The sequence below is a fragment of the Paralichthys olivaceus genome, chromosome 10 (genome assembly GCF_024713975.1).
Source record: "Paralichthys olivaceus isolate ysfri-2021 chromosome 10, ASM2471397v2, whole genome shotgun sequence".
Taxonomy (NCBI): Eukaryota; Metazoa; Chordata; class Actinopteri; order Pleuronectiformes; family Paralichthyidae; genus Paralichthys; species Paralichthys olivaceus.
The window spans coordinates 24,330,869-24,351,887 of record NC_091102.1 but is presented as its reverse complement, the minus strand read 5'-3'; the positions used below and the strand labels follow the sequence as shown (position 1 = coordinate 24,351,887).

Below are 21,019 nucleotides of genomic sequence, written 5' to 3'. Positions count from 1 at the left end.
CAGTCCATGTTCCTTCAACGACATGTTTACAAATTTAGATATATGTGTCTTATTTCTTTTTATACTTGTTGTGTCTACCCTATGATCCATTATCATATTAAAATCACCAGCACATATCACTATACCTTCAGATTCTAAGGCCATGACTGGGAATAATGATTTAAAGAATTGTTTAGTACTCTCTGGAGGGGCATATACATTAATTAACGTAACCATCTCTTCCTGTAGTTTCCCCTTCACTATAATATATCGTCCTTCTGTATCCTTGATTTCTTTTAGACATTCAAATTTAGTTGAGTTTTGTATAAGTATTGCCACACCTCTTTTGTTGCTTTGTTTACAAGTACTGTAATAGGTGTTTCTAAAAACCAAATTTCTTCAGCTTTTCATGCTCTTCCTGGGAAAGGTGTGTTTCCTGCATGAAGATAACTTGAGCCTTAAGTTTTCTCATTTTCAAAATTATCTTAGTCCTTTTAATTGGATTATTTAACCCATGAACATTTAACGACACTAACGATATGCTGTTCATTTACAGCTTTGGAAAATGGCATTATACTCCATGATATATATATATATATATTATATACCATGAGAACAAACAATAGCCCAAAGAACATTGAGCAACTCAGCAATAATAATAAAAATTTAACTAAGAATACAACAGTAGGCACTTGCCCCCCACGTTTCCCCCGTGGGTTGAGGGGAAATTCAGATGAAATATGGGGGCCCCTCCTTAGTGAGGTCCATTCTTGTTATCCAGATTCTCTTGAGCATCTGTCTCATTAATTCAATTCAATTCAATTTTATTTATATAGCGCCAATTCATAATTTACATTATCTCAAGGCACTTTACATTTAAAGGTCAAGACCTTAAAACAATATTAATGTAGAGAAACCCAACAGTTCCCACAATGAGCAAGCACAGGCGACTGTGGAGAGGCAAAACTCCCTCATTAACAGGGAGAAACCTCTGGCAGAACCAGGCTCAATGTGGGCGGTCATCTGCCTCGACCGGTTGGGGTGAGGAAAGAAAAGTAAGGGGGGAGGAAAGGAGAGATGGGTGGAAAGCGGGGTAGAGAAGAGAGAGATGAGGTGGAGAGAGAGAGACCGGGAACAATTGGGCACCATCAGTATCAGGGCTGACTATAACAATAACAATGTAGTGATCTACAACAGGATTAGATATATTAATGAATTACTGAGTTATTGTAATTAATGATAACAATGGTGATGGTAGTCGTTGTTATCCTGCAGTCCCGGTGCCAGAGTTATCTGAAACGAGAGAGAGAGAAGAGCCAGAGGGACTATGGGAGGACAAAGTGACACTTTGACATGATGACATGTTGAAATAAATAAATAAACAGGTGTGGGGGGGCAGAGAGACAGAGAGACAGAGGGAAGTGATGAAGTGCTCAGTGCATAATGGGAGTTCCCCCAGCAGTCTAAACCTATAGCAGCACAACTAAGGGATGGTTCAGGACTCACCTGATCCAGCCCTCACTATAGGCTTTGTCAAAGAGGAAGGTTTTTAGTTTTACTTTAAATGCTGGGACAGTGTCTGCCTGTGGAGCTGGTTCCATAGGAGAGGAGCCTGATAGCTAAATGTTCTACCTCCTGCTCTACTCTTACAGACTCTTGGAACCACTAGAGAGCCTGTGTTTTGGGAACGAAGTGATCATTATAGCTCACACATACAGCGTCCGATCAGTCTTAACAGTGAAGACTGAAGACCTATATACAATCTCTTAGACTATTTGTCTTTAGTGTCTAACGTGTTATCTTTCACTTACTTATTCATTTAGATGCACTTACATACTTGATTTGTCCATTCCTCGGTATTTCTGTAGTTTATGTTTTGCTCGTGTTGCGGTGTCCTCTTTGTTTCCTACCTGTTGCCATGGCCATGGGCCGGTGTCCCAGTGTATCCTCATTCTGGCCATGGGTGTCTGGAAACGGATTCCTCTCTCTTTTAAAACTTTTTTAATTCCCGCGTACTCCTTTCTTTTCTGAATTATTTCCGTGGCATAGTTACATTATTGGAAATAGTATTAGTTAGGTGATAAGTTGCAACATCATGTCCCAATTGGAGATTAGCCGTGCTGCACTGCTGCTGTGCCTGTGGAACAAAGAAGAAATGAACAATTAAGCCACAGTATCACTAATTCCAGCTCTGTCCAACAATCCATATATAATAGCTCCAAAGACTCCTGGAAGAGACATTGTCCTACCCTGAAGAGCAGTCATCCACAGGAGGCAAACACAAAAGGTGGCCACCTCACAGCCCCAGTGGTGTGACTACTCTTGGAGATTCTCCCATCACAGTGTCTTCTCCATGCAGTCTCTCTGAATCTTCATTTGACGTGGCTGGCTGGAGGGGTGCGTGGACCAGTTCACATGTTTACATTTACATTTACATTTAGTCATTTAGCAGACGCTTTTGTCCAAAGCGACGTACAAGGGAGAGAACAATCAAGCTAAGAGCATTAAAAAAACCTGGTGTAACAATAAATACTGCTTATAAAACGACATAGAAAGAATAAAAAAGAAGTGCGGGCCTGTTACTGCTTAAGTGCAGGTTAAGCCAAGGTGCCAGTTAGGAAGGGAGGTGCTCTTTGAAGAGTTGGGTCTTCAAGCGCTTCTTAAAGGCTTTGTGAGAACAAAGCCTTTGCAGGGACTGGAGAATATGCTCTGCCTTTTGGGTGAGGATAAATCCATATTTAGGCGAAAAAAATGGATGCGACTAAAGAGGAGATGGAGAGCCCGTCATCAGCAGCGATCACTTAAATAACGTTGACTGTTGTGCTCTGCTCCACGTGGAGTCAAAATAATGTTATTATTAATGACTTTGCCTCACACAGAGCACCAAAAATGTTGTGATTATGTACTTTCCCTTGCGTGGGGTATGATTATGTACTTTCCTTCATGCGGGGCACCATTAAATGGTGTGCTTTTGGGCATTCAATAAATGTGGCTATCAGAGAAATATTAAATATTAATATTAAAAATATTAATATTAAACTGATAAAGCATAAATCGGGGCACCACCCTTCAAAGGAAGGGAAGAGATAGCCAATTTAAGGAATAAGTCTTACTGACTACAAATTTGGAACTCTGATTAATAATTAAATAAATAACTTTAACCAAAATTACCACATCAATAGCTAGCAAAGTTGAAGGATATGGAGTTCTTGACAGTGTAGAGGTTGGCAAAATTCACACTTATGCAACATTAATGAAGATGGAGTTGTGAGACCATGTGGCTGAGATCACATGTATGTGTTGAGTTTGTGGAAATGAGTGTGTGAGGTGTTGGTGCCATGTTAAAGAAAGTAGTTAGATGCATGCAAAGAAACTGATCAGTATAACAGAACTAACATTAACTTTCAAATAACATATTACCAAATATCACAACAACACAATTCAAACTTATAAACATCACATGAAATAGAAATAGGACTAAACAGTCCTTTGCTTAGCCTAGCGTAATAATAGAGCCCAGTTGTGTTACCCGTCCATGAAAAAGAGGGAAAGGTCCTTTTTGGATGTGCTGTTTGAAGTCGAGTGAAGTGGTCTTGTTGGTTTGTGGCTCCTGTTGTGCATCTGCTGGTCAGACCTTGTGTCGTGGCCAATTGTGCTGAAGTTCTTAGGCAGGCTCTCACGTCGCTGCCTTTGGAAGGTTTTAGCAGTCTGCTCCAGGCAGGCCTGCTGGAAGTTGAGGAGCTTGTGTAGGGAGGAAGTCTCCCTGGCTGGGAGAGCAGGGCCAGAACCTACTCCACCAGGAGCGGTCAGCAGGGGAAGAGGCAGAACAGAGAAGAGAGCTAGGAAACTCGGCTTATATTGGCCTTGTGACCTCATGGGTCATGGGGCACACAGTGACCAATAGTGGTTGAGAGTTGTCTTCTGGAGCAGTTTTACCACCTATATGTGAAGATGAAGAACCCTGGGAGACTGAGTTCTGGAAGCTCTCCTTTGTCTCCAGAGCAAAGGAGACATGCGGTCAGGCTTTTGACTACACATGTAGGCCCAACTATGGTTCACAGATACCAGGTCCCAACATGACATTATGGCATTATTGAATGAAAATGTATTTAACCTATTTAATCTCGATGTGCTTCTTCAAGTTGGAAGGGGAGTTTTTGAATGCCAATATTTCAGTCACTCTCTGTAGGCATAACAGGCACTTAATCCGGCAGGAAGAATCTTTCACTCCAACGTATGAAAATATTTCTTGAAAATACGGCCGGTGTAACGTTATCTTCATCACCACCACGGAGTTCACCAAGTTCGCCACTTTAGTCGAGATGCTCGTCATCTGCTACCGGAGCATTAACGTTAGCAGCAGAGCCGGCAGCAAGTGCTTCCATGATGGCATCAATAATGTGACATGCCCGTGTAGTAAAATTTCTGTTCATCACACTGTGTGACATATGAATGTCACTATGTACCTTTAATCTGCACTGCAAACTGAGGAGTGATTATAACATAAATTGCTAATGATTACAATAAGTTTAAGACAGATATTACGAATCATCAAACGAATCAAACAATATACTCTATATTAAAGGCAGTCTGACAAGAATGAAATATAATGGTGTTAAATCAGAGACAAATATCTTTTAAAAAATAGTAAATGGTTTGGACAGATATAATGGTGTCAAGAGTAAGAAAAACTGTGTAAAAGAAAAAGAGACTCATCATGGTACGGTAGGGGCTCTCCAGAGGGAAAGTCCCAGCTCCAAGGCCAAAGCAACCCAGGTGTTTGGAGGCTTTCCAGGGGTAAATTCAAGTCCAACGTACGCAAGTAACCCCGGTGCTTGGAGACTTTCCAGGGGGAAGGTCGTAACAGGTGTGGCCCTTAAGGATAGATAAAGCGGAGCAACACCACTGTTAGTCAGAGTTCTTCTGGTGCAGCTCCGGCTCGCTACTGAATGCTCTCAGGTTTTGTTGTCGACAATAAAACTCAGCTGCTTTTAAGTTGACTTCTACTGCTTTTTTATTTGACTGAATTTTTGGACTTTTGGACCACGAGTGGAACTTAGTTTTTCACCACAACACCCAGACAAGGGGGACTTCTTCTTCTTCGTGCTTGGCGGTTGACATGACAACGAATGTGTTGTGTAGTGTATATGAAAAAAGAAGCTAACATGCAAGCTAATTCAGAGGAACAAACTTTACTCTTTCTTATTCAGGTACCAGTCACAGTCACTCTCTTCTTCATGGGGTACATCGAGTGACACTGCCACCCACTGGCATAATATATATTGCAGGCACACGTATATACCACAAAAAGTTTACGGCATTACGTCACCAACTCAAATTTCTTCTGATTTTAATTTGTAGTAATGAGTAACGAAGATGGTTAGGAGAAATGTATTGGAGTAAAAGTACACATTTTACTTAGGAAATATAGTGGAGTAAAAGTGAAAGTTGTCAGGAATAAAAATAACAAAGTAAAGGACAGATATGTGAAATTTCTACTTAAGTAGAAATGTAAAGAAGTATTTGTACTTCGTTACATTACAACACTGGGTAAGGTCAGCTCAGGTGCTGTTGGATGGGCGCTGCTGACTACTTCCAACACTGTGGTTTTCTCAACCCCAGAGCGTGGCGGATTCTCTTCCAGAGTGAAGTCTTCTTTGGTTTCTCAGGGAGAACACTGGAGAGAGACTTCTCCTCAGTGACATCATCCTTACTCTCTCCATTGAGCTCCCGACTGGAAACATCAGCTTCATGACAGTGGCAGACCACATTGTAAGAAGCTTTGAGCTTCATCAGCTCTTCTTGGAGAACCTTCTTCTCCTGGAGCTCAGTGTTGAACTTCTCCTGGTTGGTAGTCTGATTTTGACAGACCTCATGATAAGAATCTCTGAGCTTCATCAGCTCTTCTTGGAGAACGTTCTTTTCCTGCTTCTCCTCCTGGAGCTCAGTGTCGAACTTCTCCTGGTTGGTAGTCTGATTCAGACAGACCTCATGATAAGAAGCTCTGAGCTTCATCAGCTCTTCTTGAAGAGCATTATTCTCATCCTGAAGCAGATCGCTGGTTTGTGTCTCCTTGTCCATGGAATCAATCTTTTGGCTGTGAGCTTGCCTTTCTTCCATCTCTGTCACCACAAGCTCAAGCCTGCTCAAATCCCTTTTCAAAAGGGCCACCTTCTCCTTCAGAGGTCCTCTTCCAGAGCCTTCACCTTGTTGCTTTGTACAGCCAGTTTGCCATTGTGGGCTTTAGAGTGAGCTGTCATTTTCTCCTTCTCCCTCATCAGAATCTCATCGTTCTGTTTGAGCTTCTCTTCCAGAGCCTTCACCTTGTTGCTCTGTACAGCCAGTTCAGCCAGTTTGCCAGTGTAGGCTTTAGAGTGAGCTGTCATTTTCTCCTTCTCCCTCATCAGAAGCTCATCGTTCTGTTTGAGCTTCTCTTCCAGAGCCTTCACCTTGTTGCTCTGTACAGCCAGTTCAGCCAGTTTGCCATTGTGGGCTTTAGAGTGAGCTGTCATTTTCTCCTTCTCTCTCATCAGAAGCTCACTGTTCTGTTTGAGCTTCTCTTCCAGAGCCTTCACGTTGTTGCTCCGCTAGTTCAGCCAGGACACCAATGTGGGTGTGTAGGTGAAGGGGCGGAGAGAGCACCTTCACCTGCACCACAGAGGATCAGTCACAGGTGAGAGCTGTTAGCTGATTGATCCTCAGACTTGAAAAGGCAGCATCAGAGCTGCCTCGAGGACACACTGGGGAAGAGAGACTTGGTGAAGCCAAAGGTCCAGCAGATAGTGCTGGACCCATTAAGTTCCATGTTTTGTATGTTCTGTTGGCTGCAATAAAAAGATGTTGCTGAGCAAGCAATGGGTGGACTGGTTTGTCTCTGGCTGTCGTGGTGGGAACCCCGTGGCATGGCCTACTGCCACAGTGGGCTTTAGAGCGAGCTGTCATTTTCTCCTGCTCCCTTATCAGAAGCTCATCATTCAGTTTGAGCTTCTCTTTCAGAGCCTTAATCTCAGACTGCATTGTTCCACATGTCTGAAAAATAGAAACATGGAATTCATTATTAAAAGTCCACTCAACACAACCTGAACATACATTTCTAAAAAAAAAAAATTCTTACCAGGATGTCCATTTTGGTAAAGGGGGATTTGTAGTTATGAGAGCAGTGTCTTCTTGATGAATTTTTACTGAACAAATCAGCGGTTGTCTCCGTAGGCAGGATTGTTGTCTTCACTAATGAGGACTGTGGTCTTCTCAGTTGACGGTCTGTTATATTCACAAGCTAATAACTTGAAGCAAGGGAACTTGTTATTTATGTTTGGTAGTTCAGAGGACCAAAGAAATATCCTTTAATGTCTAGAGTTTTTGGTTCTTTGATTGGATTTGATAAGGATTTGCAGGCCAGAAATCCCTTTTGATGGTTGCCCCCACATCAATCATCAAAGAAGATTTTTAAGAAGCAACCGTTTCCATGGCAATTTTTATAACTGCACAACATGGCGGCCCCTGGGGGTTTATCAGGTTGACTTCTATATGATGCACATCACTGCGGAGCATACAAAAATCCTGAGCTAGGCGGCTACTATACACATATATATATAGCTGATAGCTACAGTGATCCCCGTCTGAGACTGAGGTTAGTCTCTTGACCAAATGAAGAAAATCAATCAAGGATTTCAGATCCATTAGATAATGTGTGATATGCTTGAGGGAATAAATGAAATATGCTATGAAGTGTTAAATTAAGCAATAATTTTGTTAATAAGCATCAACAAAATATAAGTCTATGTGTCAGTAAGTACATAGTGTGAAATCTTAACAGCACAAGCATTATAAAATAAATGTAGTAGGATGAAAATAAAATAATGAAAATGGAAAACACTGTAGAGCAGCTGTAGTCAACTACTTTACCATCACCGGGAAGTGGGTACATTTTTGCAAACTAATTGTTGCATTGTGTGTCACTGAGAGCATGGGGAATTGTGCATTTCTGCAGCATGTTTGGATTCGTGTTTGTAAAAAATGTGTGTGTGTGTGTGTGTGTGTGTGCGTCAGGAAAGTGTGGACCTTGATGCTGGCTGGTTTCTAAAACTGATGCGAAATAATTGAAAGGATGTATATTTACATGTTGATCTATGTGATTTTAGTGTGTGAGAGCTATTGATGCACAACACAGGCACTGACATTCTGTGATTAAGCATTGTATTGTTGTGTGTTGTTCATGTGTTCAATGTGATTTGACACTGCAAATAAAGGTTTCATATTTTAATTTCATTCATAGATTCATGGCTATTGAGCAGTGCTTTGTGAGTGTTGGTCGGATACTGTCAGTGGCATAAGATATTAATGAAAATGCATATTATTAATATTTGTATGTGTGTATATTAAATCAATACAATTGTCAATGCTTCTGCAGATGTGTTTGACTGTTTCCATTTAATTTAATTTACTATGTTCCACTTAATAATGGGCTAAAAGGATTGGTTTATGTAATATTTATATCTTTGTTATGCACATTAGTCAACCAATCATTACTGATTTGATGATATAGAGCTCAATCTGAATGCAGACAATTATTTCTTCAATGCAAAATATATTTTAAAAATCTTGTCTCCATTTGTTTACATATGATAATGAACAAAAATAATAACCAACAGATTTGACACATCTCACACAATTCATTGACCCTCAGCATCCAGCCCTTCATCAGCCATGAGTGTGGCACATTATGTCATTCTTTGTCGTATATGGTCATCAATAATTTAATAATAATTGATCTCAGGCTCCCTCTCCAGAATCGAACCCTGAATCCCCGTTACCTGTGGTCATTGTAGGCACAAAAAGTACCATTGAAAGTTGATAGGGCAGACATTCGAATGAGACGTCGCCACCACGAGGGCCAGCGATCAGTTCGAGGTCATCTAGTGTCACCAAAGCAGCCGGGGCACCACGGGTCTGATAAATGCACACGTCCCCGAAGGTCAGCACCCGTTGGGGAAGCGGAGAGCGGGCGAGGAGTAGAGTTCGGTTAAGGGGGGTGGAATTTTGCGGAAGTTATTTTGCAAAAGGGGTAAGAACTCGTACATCGCCTGGTACACCGGCGCTGACAGGTAGAAAAATTTCGCTTAATTTTGCCTTTGTACACCAAATTAAAGATTAGACTCTCCTCTTCCCAACAAATATCAGCTTTCCACCCTAGCACAAACTGGCTGCTAGTAATCAGACATTTAGTGTGGTCCATTTCAGGCAGCTTTCGGAGCTGGGTCAGAAGTCAAACTTCTTTCACTTACAATGTTTGAACACTGCTGTTAATGTGTTTAAACATGTTCATAAAAAAGGACTTTTTGGCAAGTAATTACATATCGTCACAACCTCACTCAGTCTGGGAATCATCATCACTAGTGGTGCACTTCTCAGCTTGAGTAAATTATCTGTTAATGTCAGGCAGGGCTCTCAATACAGCAAAACAATTCTTTACTAACTACTTTTAATTCTTACATGTAATAGGTTAAGTTATTTCTGTGTTTCCCTCTTCCTTGTTTGGGGAGAATTTCGTTATATGCTGCAAGACTCAGCTCAAGTTATTCAACTATGAATCCTGCCTTTGATATATGAAGGTACAAACGGTATAGCTGTTAAAGTACGCAACACATACGAGTACAGAAGTTTGAACATGCAAAATTTTTGTGCTTAAAGTCGAATTTGAAAGACTAAGTGACAACCTGTAACAGTGGCGGTGTCCACCCGCTCCCCGGTGGCACACCTGAGATTCCTCCCAGTTTCCACATGTGATGCATAACCAAAAATTGAATGAATTGAATGAATATGGCACATTGTGACATGGCCTAATGCTGCTCTCTTGCACGCTGAGACATCGGTGATTGCAATTGACCATGCACGTGCCAGTTGGAATGGCAGTAAGCCAGTTTTCAGACTATATTGTTGAGGGAAGGCTTCTAAGTCAGGCAAATTTATATTGCCAAATTACAATTTGTAATAATGTGTTATCTTTGCTTTTGTAATGCAGCAAAAGTGGATGGGTCACTTGGAAGGCTCGTAAATGACAACCATATGAATCCCAATGCCAAGATGAAGTACTTGACAGTGATAGGGAAGCCCCATCTGTGTTTGTTTGCAAAACGTGACATAAGTCCAGGAGAGGAGATCACCTATAATTATGGTGAATCAGACTAGCCGTGGAAATGCAAGGTGGTCAAAATGATTGTTTGTATAACTGATAGTTCTCATAAAGGACATGCTCTTACCATACAAAAATTCACATACATAAACATATAGTCCATCTTGCTTTGTCGTTAACATAATTTATACTGTATTAAATACAGTAATTCAAATTCATTCAGATATAGTGAAATACATCTACACTGCCACATGCAAACATGAAAGATATTGACTATATTAGAACATTTATTTTTACTTGATTTCATCAGTCTGATATCTGTCATTAATAACTCCAGACAACTAAAGAAACATCTATGGAGGGGCAACAGGATGAGGTATCATCCATATCGGAGCCCTCTACAGGTACTCAAAAGGCATCAACAAGTCGGCGGCAAAAAAACGGCATCTACGACTGCATCAACTGGTCTTGTCAAAAGCTTTAATCAGTTAAGTTAGATTTTCATGCATTATAAACAGGTGAGGGAGGGGGGCCAGTCGCGTATAGCCATAGAGGACTGACAGCCAATCAGATTGCAGCATGCTGTGTCCCGTCTCTCCGGTGCTGCCGAATGGCTGCAGAAGCCTTGTAACATAGGGGAGTGGGTTTGATTCCCACTAGAAGCAAATATAGTTTATGTTTTCTTGATTTTATCAAATGTTTTGAACTTTATACAATTAAAATGGTATTTAATTCTATTTCATCTGTTTGTTGGGCTCATTTCCATTCTATGGTACACTTGTTTAATTCATTAAATAGTTAATACAGTTCTGAAGCAAGGCTAACATGCTCACAAAAATAATAACACAAATAAAACACAAACTAAATATATATAAATGGCAGCGTAATGTTAAACATAACAGTTATCAATTGCTCAGTTTGGAATGAAATTGAAATAAAACACAAAGACAAATGTGTTCTGGCTTTTATAGTTTTTATTCTTTATACAGAATTGACAATTAAAATAAACATAAACATAAACAACTGTCATTGTCATTTTTTTTGCACCATCCATCTATTTCGTTCAGCCTCAAACCATTGGGAAGCTTGGAACTCGCTCCAGGTCATCTCCTTGACCATGCCCTGCGCCTTGAAGAAAGAGAAAACTCTGGAGGGGCAGTAGATATATTTCCCTTGTACTCCAGGGAAGCAGGTGTGGACATGAGGGCTGTTAGGGCCCTGCTTTAGAGGCTGGTGACAAAACCTGCATAGGCGACCGGATGGCAGAGGCTCTGTGGCGCTTCTTTTTTCTCTGACCCTTTTGCACTCTGCAGCCCTCTTCTTGGCAGCATCAAGTTCTCGCTGGAAATATGGAGAAGCAGCAAAGTCTTGGAATGACATTCTGGGTTCTTTGAGCCCTTCGTCAGCATACATCTTGAAGACTCTTGTGGGGCAGTAAAAATAATTAGCAGATGGAGATTGATAATAAAAATGAACAGAAGAGCCATCGCCAAGGAAGCGGGACTTTGGCTGGCCACAGGCTAAGCAGTTCCTGGTCAATTTCCTCTGAGTCTGCGGCTGCTGCTGTTGTTGTTGTTGTTGCTGCTGCTGCTGTAGAACCACTGCCACAATCCTTGCCCCTGCAGCCCTGGTAAGTGTGTCATCCTGAGTGAGACCAACGGGGGGAGGGCTGATAGGGGCAGGGGGTAAAATTGCGACGGGCACACTGACTGTCTGGCTGCCTGTAGTCAAACTGTGCCACAGCTTCCTTGTTTCTGATGCCCTCTCTGAGCTGGTGTTGAGACAGGAGCTGGTGTTTTTTAATTTGGCAACATGTTTCACATATCTTGATATATGTTGCCACGTGGTGGGATGAAGGAGGCTGTTGGGGTCCCTGCACGCCCTCTGCACCATGGCACTATAGTCCACATCCACTCGCCTCAGAATGTCTTTAGCTCCATGGTGCTTTATCAGTAGTTCATCAATGGTGGTCCTCATGGGTTCTGTCCACCGACTATGGTCAAGAACCTGGATGAGGCCACCTGTTTTAACAGGTCCAGTGCGTTTGGCCCTTGGAGAGGAGGATACGGGTAAAGGCGTAACCCCTGGCAGGTCTGTAAAAATAAAGAATACGTTGAAAGTGTTGCTCTTTTGCTACATTTCAGGTGAATCATATTGTGAAAAACAGTAATTGAATAAAATTGTTATGCAACCGCATCATTAAATGAAATCTGTGAAATAAAGTGGGATATGAGGCATCGCAGATGAGTAATTTGAATTACCTGTATCCATCGAAGATTGACTTTTTGCTTTAACACCCGTCTGTTCCCTGGTCTGGACACCTGCTTCCGTGCACCGCTGTGAGGACAGCATTGGCACTGCTCCAATCGGGGGGTCCTGAGCACTGCCACTGAGTTCCTGAAATACATACAGTATTTAGCATAATGGTTTATGAGTCAGTGAGTCAGTCAGTGAGTCAGTTCATGATTCAGTGTTAGTGACCAATCTGGATTACCTGAGGGTCTGTGCCAATCTCAGCAGAAGGACTGTGGTCCATCTCAAGCTGGATGGATGGCTGTATCTCCATGGCAACAGGAATTGAGCTGATGTGATGCTCTTTGTCCATGTCCCAGTCCAAGGCAACAGGGCGGCAGCCAGGCTCCACATACTCCAGTCCAAACCTCTCCCACACTACTCCTTGAGAGGAGTAGTGTGGGATATTTTGCCCTTCCTGTGACACTCACAGAGGCTAAGTTCAGCTGTGCAATGATCAGTGGGTCGAACGCAGCTGGAAGTTGTACACCCGGCTGTTTTAGGTCCACAAGCCTCTGGAAGTTCCAGCGCACCACCCCGGTCATGGCCTGAGCCTGGAAAAGTTCATTTGAAACCCGAGTTCCCGTGACCCACCGGGCTTGGTGTGCGTGGAAGCCCTCCTGCTGAGAAGTGCCTCTCACAGGGATCCAAACAGGTACGGCAGCTTTTTTGCTTTTGTTATAGTTGAGCTGCAAGCTTCCACCGTACCTGTAGAGGATTCCATCCTCCACCTCAGGGTCGCTCAGACAGCCTCTCAATATGTGGACACACTGAATCGTCCATGCCTTTTACATGGAGGGCTTAAAGAGAAGCACATCGTTGACATCTTTCATTGAGTAGAAATGATGCAGAACATCTTCTACTCTCCGCAGCAGTTCTCTCAGCTGTGGCACCTTCGTCCTGCAGTGCTCTCTCACATGCTGCTTGGTGGGATTAGCAGGAGAGATATGCCTCCTTCAACTTTTCCATGTCCCTCTGATCCACAACAAAGAATGCAGCTGAGAGAAACTGGCAGAAGGAACTGTACAAAGGATGATGCTCTGACACGCACTCCCTGGAAAAACGGTGCATGCAGTGAAACACGTCTAACTTGATTGTTATGTCTTTGTTAAACTTGTGTCTTGATGCACAGCTGTTTGCCAGGTTCCCAGATGTTGCCTCTGCCTCTATTGCTGCCGTGGTCCTCCAGCTGTCCCATAGGAGGTGTTCATGGAGACGCGGGTCCAGGATCTTGAATGGTGCACAGCAGTCCCTGACACATTAAAAATAAATGTTATACAACTTAAAAGAATGACTGTGAATGTTTTTCTTGCAGAAAAAAATGTGTCAGTGAAACACTTAAACCTGAATTTGAAATTTGAGCAAATTTGAAAATTGTATCATCCTAACACCGAAATATACTTTAAAAATAGAAATGTAATATTTTGCTGACAATCTGAACCGCTCCTGTTTATCTGTCCACCCACTGGTAGTTTGCCTTCTCCACTCCTGCTGCAGTGTAGCGTCGATCCAGACCCTCGTACAATGGATTCAGGGACCGGTCACACTCAGACTGCAGCATTACCCAGCTCAGGATCATCCAGTTCTCATTCATGATGGAATAGGAGGACATGGTGCCTGATGACAACACCACCTTCCTTGCCACCTTGCGGGTGTGATCTGCCCTTAAAGCCCATCCAAAAGTCCCTTGCAGCAGAAGGGTGAGAAGGTGTCCCTGTCTCCTATACTCCTGAACCAGGCAGTCGACCAGATAGTGTGAGGAAATTGACACACCACACCAGCCATCGCCATCCGCATAATCTCCAAACTGAGCAGGAGTGTCCACCTGTCTAAGAAGCCCAGTGATGGTTTTCTGACCATAGACCCCTGCCTCACCATCCCTAATGTTCTTTACACTCGAGAGGTAGGCCAAATGAGCTCTTTCATATTTAAGGTGAAGCACCTCTGTCAGCTGCTTGCTCATATCGTCCGCTGATCTGCCACTGCGTCTGAGCTCATCCATGACAGATTTACAGATGGCTTTTTTAAATGTCAGGAATGCTGGCACAATGCCGCTGATGCACTGTGGTAACATCTCCAGCCATTGGGGCTTATCCGCGTGCCAGTACTTCTTACAAACCTTACAAGTGAGTCGTGAAGCTAAAATGTAGTACTGGCCAGTGATGCGTACTATGACCCCTGGCCTTCCAGTGCCACTAGAAGCTACCAGTGGTTTAGTACAACCATGAAGGCAAGGCAATTTGTAGTTGTTCCTCACCCTGTCCATGATTGCATGCTCTGGCTTCCAAATGAAAAATGGATGAAGATGGAAGTAATGTGGTGAGGGCAGTTCAGAGATGGTGTCTATGAGCTCAGGCTGAGAGCAAATTTTAAATGTAATGCAAATAATGTGACAACAAAATCCTACCTTCATCAAGGACGGTGTCCCCTTGTGCCTCCACAGGATCCACATTCTGCGATGAAGCATCTAGGACAAGGAATACAAAAAAATGAACACATAAAAAAAATGAACACACGATTGAGCTCTTCTCTTTCATAATATTAATTGAATATTTACCTTCCGAAAGAGATGGATCCGCTTTATTCTCGAGCTCTACAGATGATCCCTGCGGCACAAGCTGTCCATGTGCTTTGAAATCAAAAGATAATTCAATTTAACAGTTACCCGATGTCATTATTAGATAACATTACAGGACACTATTAATACTAGGTCTGACAATGTTAATTTGTTTCTTACTTTGGCTCTGCACATTAGGTGTTTGTTCTATTCCAAGTTGAGCAGCAATAGCAAGGAGCTGAGGAGGGACTGGCAAGGTGGTTTTGGCTGTGGCGATGGAATCAAATGAAGAAAAATAAATAAATAAAACAATCTCACAATTTGTACACATTCAGGGTACTTTTAAGTAAGAGGTAAATAAATACCATCACCTTTTTCTGAAGCAATCCGAGTGGGTTCAACCGTCTCGCCACATCTGGACACAGTGGCAGTTGTTGCCATAGCTCTTGGTGCTGTAAAGAAACCTTTGCGTCATTTTTCTGACACCGTAAATCTGTCTTTACATGCACGGTGGGAGCGGCATTACAACATTGAGCTACAATACAATATAATAGAAAACAAACCATCTGTTTATCAAAGATGTTGCATGCCAAGCTATATCTAAGATTGAATATCAAATCTACTGTGTCATACATGCCAAATGCTTGAATAACAGTCAAAAAAAAGCATGCAGAAATCAAAAAACACTTACCACCGTTGCTGACACATGTGTTCCTTAAATTCATGGGAGAACACAGGCATCAGAACAGGCCGGAACATGGCCGAAACATCACACGCGTTGACCAATGGGATATTCATGGATGGTCAAGTCTGCGGACAACACAGCACTCTTATTCCACTCAGGGGGAGAAAAACCTGTTGGGACTTTGGGAAGTACTGCTGAAGGCCCTGAAAGCACAAAGGATGTGAGACTGTTATCATCAATAAATAAACTTTTGATGGAAGTCATTTTAAATGTCAAACTGTTTAATACACTCGATCCACCTACTTGGTTCAATGTTATATTGAGATGGCGATAGATGTAGCATTTCTTTCTCCAGCTCAACGTCCTCTTCCATCACTAGGAGATTGAACGGTCACATTAATCAATTGTTAGGTACATTTAATGCAGACATAAAAACTATATTTCTATTTCTAGTGTGCATATTCACCAAGTGTGGTAGATGCCAGCGAGGTGGAGGCTAATGTTGTGGGGACTTCTGCAGGGGGTGGACAGGTCTCAGCCCTTTGTTGGCTCAGAAGTTGTACATTTTACTGTTCTTGACGCACTTTACACCCAGGATAAATGCAGCATAGCCGTCAGCTCTTGTTCCAAGATCTTCCTCCAAGTGTCTTTGGCCCTGGCTCCAAAGCCCACGATGTTGTCCCCCTCAGATGCCACTGGTGAGGAAGGCTTCCTGGAGGACAGGTACGCCCGCAGGTCCATGATGTCCTGGAAGCTACTTGTATAGTCCAGAAATGACAGGAGGCTCTCCTTGGCATGTCCCTGGGGCTTGAAGGTCCCCTCTCTCTCCTCCTCCTCTTCAACCTTTTTCACGAGGAAGATGGTGTAGCCGACGTCTGGTGACTCTGAGGGGCAGACTTGTCCTGAAGGGAGGGATTGTTTTTGATCCTCATGGCCTCATCACTGGGATCCTGTCGCAGATCTCCAGATGGACCCTTCCTGAAGGATACTGTCTGTTGTCCAGGGAAGATATTCAATGTCTTCTTCATTATCACCTGTCCAAAGTACAATACAGATTTTAGAGTAATATTTACAAATATATATTAGGAATAATTACACAATTTGCACATCCACACAGTGTTGTGAATATTTTGTCCTAATATCTTAATGAGAGAGTAAAAAAAGAACCACAGACCGTATCTTGATTTCTTTGCGCAAGGAAGGAAAACAATTAACAGATAGAGAAAGTATAAGACTCAATGTTGCCCTGACTAAACAAAGTGAGTGACTGAGGTTTTATACATTAAGGATGGGAGGGGTGAGGAAAGGGGATGACTTTGGACACATGACAAGTGAAGGGACAGACATATGACACTTAAAACAGTTTTCCTAAACAATAGATCAAAGTGTGCTTTATTATGCAGAAGATGAAGCCCTCTCTCTGTATTCCCGAAGTTATCTGTATATGAGGTATTGCCTCTCTCCACAGACAGAGGCCCAAATAGGTCAAATGATGCAGAAAAATAAAAAAATAAATTGGCAAAACAGCCAATGAGAGAAAGGGGGCGTGTGAAATCACTTTGTACGATTCCTTTAAAACAAGTGCGCATCTGAGAATGACAGAAACGTATGTGTTCAAGTACGAGATGGATGAGCTGTGGTTGTATCAGAGGAATGATGATGAAACACACTGGCCTCTGAGTGCTGTAGGGATGCTGAGTTCCAACGACTGGGCAGTGCTGAGACTGGTGATACCGAATCACGACACTTTATTCAGCCTGACAGAGTCTCCCCTGGATCAAGAAGTCCCTGTAGCCACCAAACAGCCCAGATTGGAGGTCGAGACCACTTTCAAAGTGGTCTGGCTATCTAGAACCTGTCCCTCCAGTCGCTGGTTCTTTACGCGCCACTCTCTGGACATTCAGAGAGAGAGAACCTATGGATTACTTTATCCTGGAGAGTTTTAATTCAGAGTGCGGTGTGTTCCAGACACTGTTAGACCTGCCGGTAGCTGCATGGAAAGAGAAAATGGAGGAAATTGGAGAAGATGGGGAGTCTCAGCGCTCCTCCTCGCCTAACATCTTGGCACCACCATCTTCACCGGCTCCTTCTCCCGCAGACCCCAAAAACATGGCTGACAAGATCGATGGCATGGTGTCGTCGGCTTTCTTCACCGGTGTAAAATCAGCCGTCATCCACCTGCTCCACATCACCCTTCACAACTCTCGACGCATGCAGTGCAACACCCATGTGTGGAAGATGTGGAAGATGGCTCCTACCAGACCTACTTTCACGGCTAATGAAGATGCTTCTCACCCCTCACTTCATTCCTTCCATCCAGTGTCTCCTGACTGCACGCAGGATCCGAGAGGATGACGGCAGAGTCAAAACTGTGGCGCAGACTTTACTACAGGAGTTAAAAGTTCAAATTTGCAAGTAACATCCAGGATCCCATCACAAGCATGCAAGTACTGAGAATGGTGACAGCGACCTGGAGAGGCGAATACGTTTTTTCCAGCTGTGTCCGTCTTTGTTTTTAAATGGGAAATTATTGGAGAAAAATTGTAACCTATGTAGAGGACCGGATGATCATCACCCATCTGATAGAGATCCGGAGTTTCAACAGAAAGAGACGCTGTCACAACAGTGACAGAAATCAGTCGACTAAGCAACATTATGGACAGAGTCCGTTCTCACGCTGGACATGCAGCTTGGAAGTCATGGTACAGCGTACGAGTGCATCTGATTTGTCAGAGAGCTTTGAAAAAATTATTCAAGAATGGATGAAGGACTCTTTTGTGATATCACCCTATCATTTGTTTACTTTGTACATCTTGTTTGTGGATGTACTGATATTTCATTTGCAGAATAACACGTCTGTGAATATCCTGGGTGAATTGATGAGATTACACAACATTCTTCAAACAAGCCTAGATCACAGTGTATTAGTTCAGGCTTTAAAGATGATAAAAGACTAGTCATCTCCTTGTTTCCTTATCATTTATGTATCTTAACTTTTGATGTATCTTACTCCAGTTTTGTATCTTAAGACAATCAAATCAATAAAAAAGAAAAAAAAGAAATAAAGAAGCAGTCCAGTGTGGTGTGTCTTCCAGTAAACCCTGAGAGTTTGTTGCAAGCAGGATGGCGGTGAGACGGGTCATGAAAAGAGTGTATTACAACCCAGCCCATCCAGCTAGTTTTGGAGAAGTAGATGAAATGGGATCCAAGAGACATGGATTTTCTGAAATGGGAGATAAAATCAGTGTGAAAAATATTAAAGATTTTTTATAAGAGCAGGATACCTACACTCTGCATAAACCAGCCAGAATACATTTTCGGAAAACAGAGTTTTTGTCCCTAGGCCTTTAAACCAATTTCAAGCCGATCTTCGTGACATGCAAGCCCTGGTGGAACATAACGAGGGGTTTAAATATTTATTGACGGTCATAGATGTATTTTCAAAAAAAGCATACGTACGTGTTTTGAAGAGAACAACCACTAAGGAGGTGGTGGAGGCCTTTGTATCGATCTTCCAAGACAGTCAGATCCCGGAAAAGCTACAAACGGATGCCGGTAAAGAGTTTTTCAACAAGAGTGTTGACGCTTTGATGAAGAAACATGGCATCGTACATTTTGCCACAGCCAGCATTCTGAAGGCATCTGTTATTGAAAGGTTTAACCTTACATTAAAAACTAAAATGTGGAGATATTTTACAGCTAACAACACAAGGCAAAACCTTGACGTTTTACAGGATTTGGTGAAAAGCTACAATCACAGCTTTCATAAAAGCATAAAAATGACGCCTATGCAGGTGACCTCCAAGAACGCCTCTCAAGTGTTTCAAAAACTGTACGGTACGTTTCCTGCCCGACACCGAGATGCGGTGCAGATGAAATTTAAAAAGGGTGATCTTGTCAGATTATCCAAGGTCAGAGGGGTGTTTGATAAAAAATATGAACAGAGTTTTACAGATTAAGTGTTTAAGGTGGAGGCCTGCATTCCTCGTACTCCCCCTGTGTAAAAACTCCAAGATTATGACGGAGAGCCTATCAAGGGCTCCTTTTATGAGGCCAAGTTGCAAAAAGTCAACATGGCAAAAGACAGGGTGTATCACGTAGAGGAAATGTTGAAACAGCGTACCGTCAAGGGTAGAAAACAGGTTTTTGTACGCCGGAAAAACTGGCCTGAGAAATTCAATAGCTGGGTCAAGGCATCTGAAATAATCAATGTATAAGAATTACTGTGCGCTTGCCGAGAGCATCATTCCATCATGTAGGGGTCAAAGGGTGTTGGGTTTTACTTGACCCTACCCTCCAACGCCAGCCGCCATGTTTTCAAAGATAAAACGAGTTCCAGTTACCGTGTAGATTTAGCGCAGCATATCGATTTAGAAGGACAGTGGGAGGTTGCCTTGACAGAGATTTCATACCCCTACAGTTGGTATACCATACATGAGAATGACGCCTATTTTTACTGGAGGGAATTTCCCAAACATCCGGCAACAGAGTGTGAGATACATCGTCAAATGTTTACAGAGGGATATTACAGCGACATAAAAGAGTTCAGGTTAATGATGCATAGTCATTTTAGAAGAATTAATTCTGATATTTATCTAGTGTATAGCAACATTCAGAAAAGATCTGATTTTCAGGCTGGAGGTCAGACGCACGTACTCTATAAGGGACTCACCACTTACATGATGGGTCTAAAGTCGGGAGAATGGTTCAAGTTTGATCAAAAGCTGGCTCACTACCCCACTGATATAAAGGCTGGGTTTTATCTTTGTACTGTTATAGCGACGTAGTACATCCACAGCTGGTCGGTGACGCTTATGCACCGCTCTTGAGAGCGATCAGTGTTAAGGGAACGTTCGGCGAAGTCAGTACCCAGCATTTCAACCCGGCTTATTATTTACTGGTAGCCAAGCAACATTTTGTATCCCCCTTGGTGAAGAAAGGTTTTGCGATAGCTAAACCTCATCTCAAATAAGCTGCTAGCAGCATTGCTTCGGACGTGTTCAGCCGTACGATGGGAAAATTGTCAACGGCACTCAGAAACAAGAGTGATCGGGGGGAATTATGGTCCTGGCACAGACAGAGGCGACGACCTCCTTGTGACTGTAGCTCAACCACCTCTAAAAAAACGCTCTGTGAGTAAAAGAGGAAATCATTCGCAAGAAGCAGGCAGGCAAAGAGGAAGTCTCCCCAGAGCTCTGACATATTTTAATTCTGTTTGAACATTCAAACTCTTTAAAATCATGGCTCTGTTACATCAGAAATCCGCAGAATGTACCCTCGCTGCGCTGGATTTATTTACAGCGCCTATGACGCAGCTTTCCATCGAAGATAAAATCTACACCGAAATTTCCCCTGTATCGGCTATCACAGACGG

General features: G+C 42.7%; 2 protein-coding genes and 1 long non-coding RNA gene across 3 annotated transcripts; all 3 read right to left on the bottom strand.

The window, feature by feature from the left end:
* Positions 1 to 5,312: 5,312 nt before the first annotated feature.
* On the bottom strand, positions 5,313 to 7,261 carry LOC138411848 (golgin subfamily A member 6-like protein 26). Its single transcript, XM_069533075.1, has 2 exons — positions 7,094 to 7,261; positions 5,313 to 7,008 (listed from the first exon to the last, which is right to left on the bottom strand). Exon 2 carries the CDS (start codon positions 6,507 to 6,509, stop codon positions 6,159 to 6,161), a length of 351 nt encoding a protein of 116 aa, XP_069389176.1. The 5' UTR covers positions 6,510 to 7,008; positions 7,094 to 7,261; the 3' UTR covers positions 5,313 to 6,158.
* Positions 7,262 to 11,076: 3,815 nt separating this feature from the next.
* LOC138411865 (uncharacterized) lies at positions 11,077 to 13,656 on the bottom strand. Its single transcript, XM_069533133.1, has 3 exons — positions 12,606 to 13,656; positions 12,373 to 12,508; positions 11,077 to 12,204 (listed from the first exon to the last, which is right to left on the bottom strand). The coding sequence occupies exons 1-3, from the start codon at positions 12,714 to 12,716 to the stop codon at positions 11,144 to 11,146; spliced, it is 1,308 nt and encodes a 435-aa protein (XP_069389234.1). The 5' UTR covers positions 12,717 to 13,656; the 3' UTR covers positions 11,077 to 11,143.
* Positions 13,657 to 14,960: 1,304 nt separating this feature from the next.
* LOC138411947 (uncharacterized) lies at positions 14,961 to 15,785 on the bottom strand. Its single transcript, XR_011244440.1, has 4 exons — positions 15,652 to 15,785; positions 15,332 to 15,412; positions 15,141 to 15,227; positions 14,961 to 15,032 (listed from the first exon to the last, which is right to left on the bottom strand). It is a non-coding gene; the product is annotated as an uncharacterized lncRNA (long non-coding RNA).
* Between the last annotated feature and the right edge of the window lie 5,234 nt (positions 15,786 to 21,019).